This window comes from Lactuca virosa, chromosome 2 (genome assembly GCF_052849685.1).
Source record: "Lactuca virosa cultivar CGN04683 chromosome 2, Lactuca_virosa_CGN04683_v6, whole genome shotgun sequence".
NCBI classification, from domain to species: Eukaryota; Viridiplantae; Streptophyta; class Magnoliopsida; order Asterales; family Asteraceae; genus Lactuca; species Lactuca virosa.
In genome coordinates, this window is record NC_136427.1 from 19,877,928 (window position 1) to 19,879,696 (window position 1,769).

Consider the following 1,769-nt stretch of genomic DNA (forward strand, 5'->3'; position numbering starts at 1 on the left):
CTTATCATCTTTGAAGACCATAAAAATCAATTTTTTAAAAGAGATGTTGATTCGAAGATTATCTTTGCTATAGTGGTCCACTGTGAGATGTTTAACCTTAGGAATATGTATAATATCATCGTTTTTCGGAGTCACCCGACATAAGTTTTCATGTTTGGAAAGTGATAAAGCAAGATCATGCACCATATCATGCATACTACAACTAGTAATGTAAATATACTCATCCCTTTTAACATCTTGGAACAACAAACTGCTTACCAAAATCTGAAAAATATCATTTCCCACATCCTCCATCTCTTTGTTTGTTGCTTCATCCGCTTGAACCAACCTTAAAGCCATCCAAAGTTGATCAGTTCTTTCCTTTTTATGACTTTGTCTTTTTGAAAGATGGAACAATATGGAAAGCATTGCTTCACAGTATAATTGGGCAAATTATCAAAGCTTAGTTTCAAGTTATTTTGAACTATTACCTGCTTCTTCTAGATCCCAAACTTTGCTATTTTTTTATGGACAACCACTTCTCTTTGACATTGTAATTTCATTTACTAGCAATGGGAAACCACGACATTTTTACACAATCTCTTGTCGTATCTCCTCTAATTTATGCAATGGTGCTTGTCCTAGCACAAAAGCTCTTTTCTTAAAGATGAACCCACAATGTTCATCCTATAGACTTTTCAAAGATTTATACATCTTTGCAAGAAATGTGTAGAAAACAACCTTAACTGACACACACAACCAAGCTCTAACATCAAAATGTTGCTCGATTTTTGAATTATTGTAGATTGACTTAGCCAAACTTATTTTTCCAATTCCACCCATGCCAACAATAGGAACAATCTTGAGTTTTTCATCATCCTCCCTCCTAACAACTTCGAATTCATCTAAATATGGATTAGTTTCCCGATAGAGACAATCTGGAACACGAGCAAACTGTTCGTTTTGTAGCCCTAGAAGGTTTGCTTGCTTGTTGAACTGTAACAACTTCTTGCTGATGTTTTCGATTTTATGCCCAATTTCTCTATGAAATGAAAGCTTTTTCAAGCTTGGAAGAGAAGGTACCTTTCTTGCGATCCGATCTGGTTTCTTTACCTCACTTCTCAACATTTCGTAATGAACCTTATCCAACACATCATCAGCTTCACCAACTACTTGTTTTAGGTGTTTCAGCCATACAATCACAGCCTCTGTTCCTTTTTGTCTCTCAGCATCGCGCAACTTGGCACAAATTAGGTCTACGGTTTGGTGAAGGATGTCCAGCTTCTGTTTGCAACCGAAAGCAAGGGCGATCTCGTTGGCAGCTACTAACACAACCTTTGTCAGTATACCTTCGGCGGCCGCTTCAGCCATTTTTACTGAGAAAGAAAAGAGAAATTCGATGTGTGTGAGACCAATAATGCAATTCGATAGCCTCATAAAGATAATGGATATGAATGGTGATAAGAGAATGGGCCCAAACAAGCATCGATTTTGATGCTCAATTGAGAAAAAAAAAAAAACATAATATTTTAAGTTTTAGGGCTTACCTACGATAAGAGAACGGGCCCAAAGGGACGGGGACGATTGTGAAAATTTGTAATTTTGGTCATAAATTATAATTTTGGAAAAAAAGATAATTTTATAGAAGGTTTAGTCCAATTTTTTTAAAAAAATAACTTAAAATGACTGATTTATCTTATATATTTTGTTTTCTTAACTCAAAGATAACCATCTTTTGATTTTCAAATATCAATCGATTATTTTTTTTTTCACAACCAAAAAAATAATAA

At 34.8% G+C, this 1,769-nt stretch overlaps 1 protein-coding gene across 1 annotated transcript; it reads right to left on the reverse strand.

The window, feature by feature from the left end:
• Positions 1–666: 666 nt before the first annotated feature.
• On the reverse strand, positions 667–1,350 carry LOC145157274 (putative disease resistance protein RGA4). Its single transcript, XM_079076335.1, has one exon. The coding sequence runs from the start codon at positions 1,348–1,350 to the stop codon at positions 667–669; it is 684 nt and encodes a 227-aa protein (XP_078932461.1).
• Between the last annotated feature and the right edge of the window lie 419 nt (positions 1,351–1,769).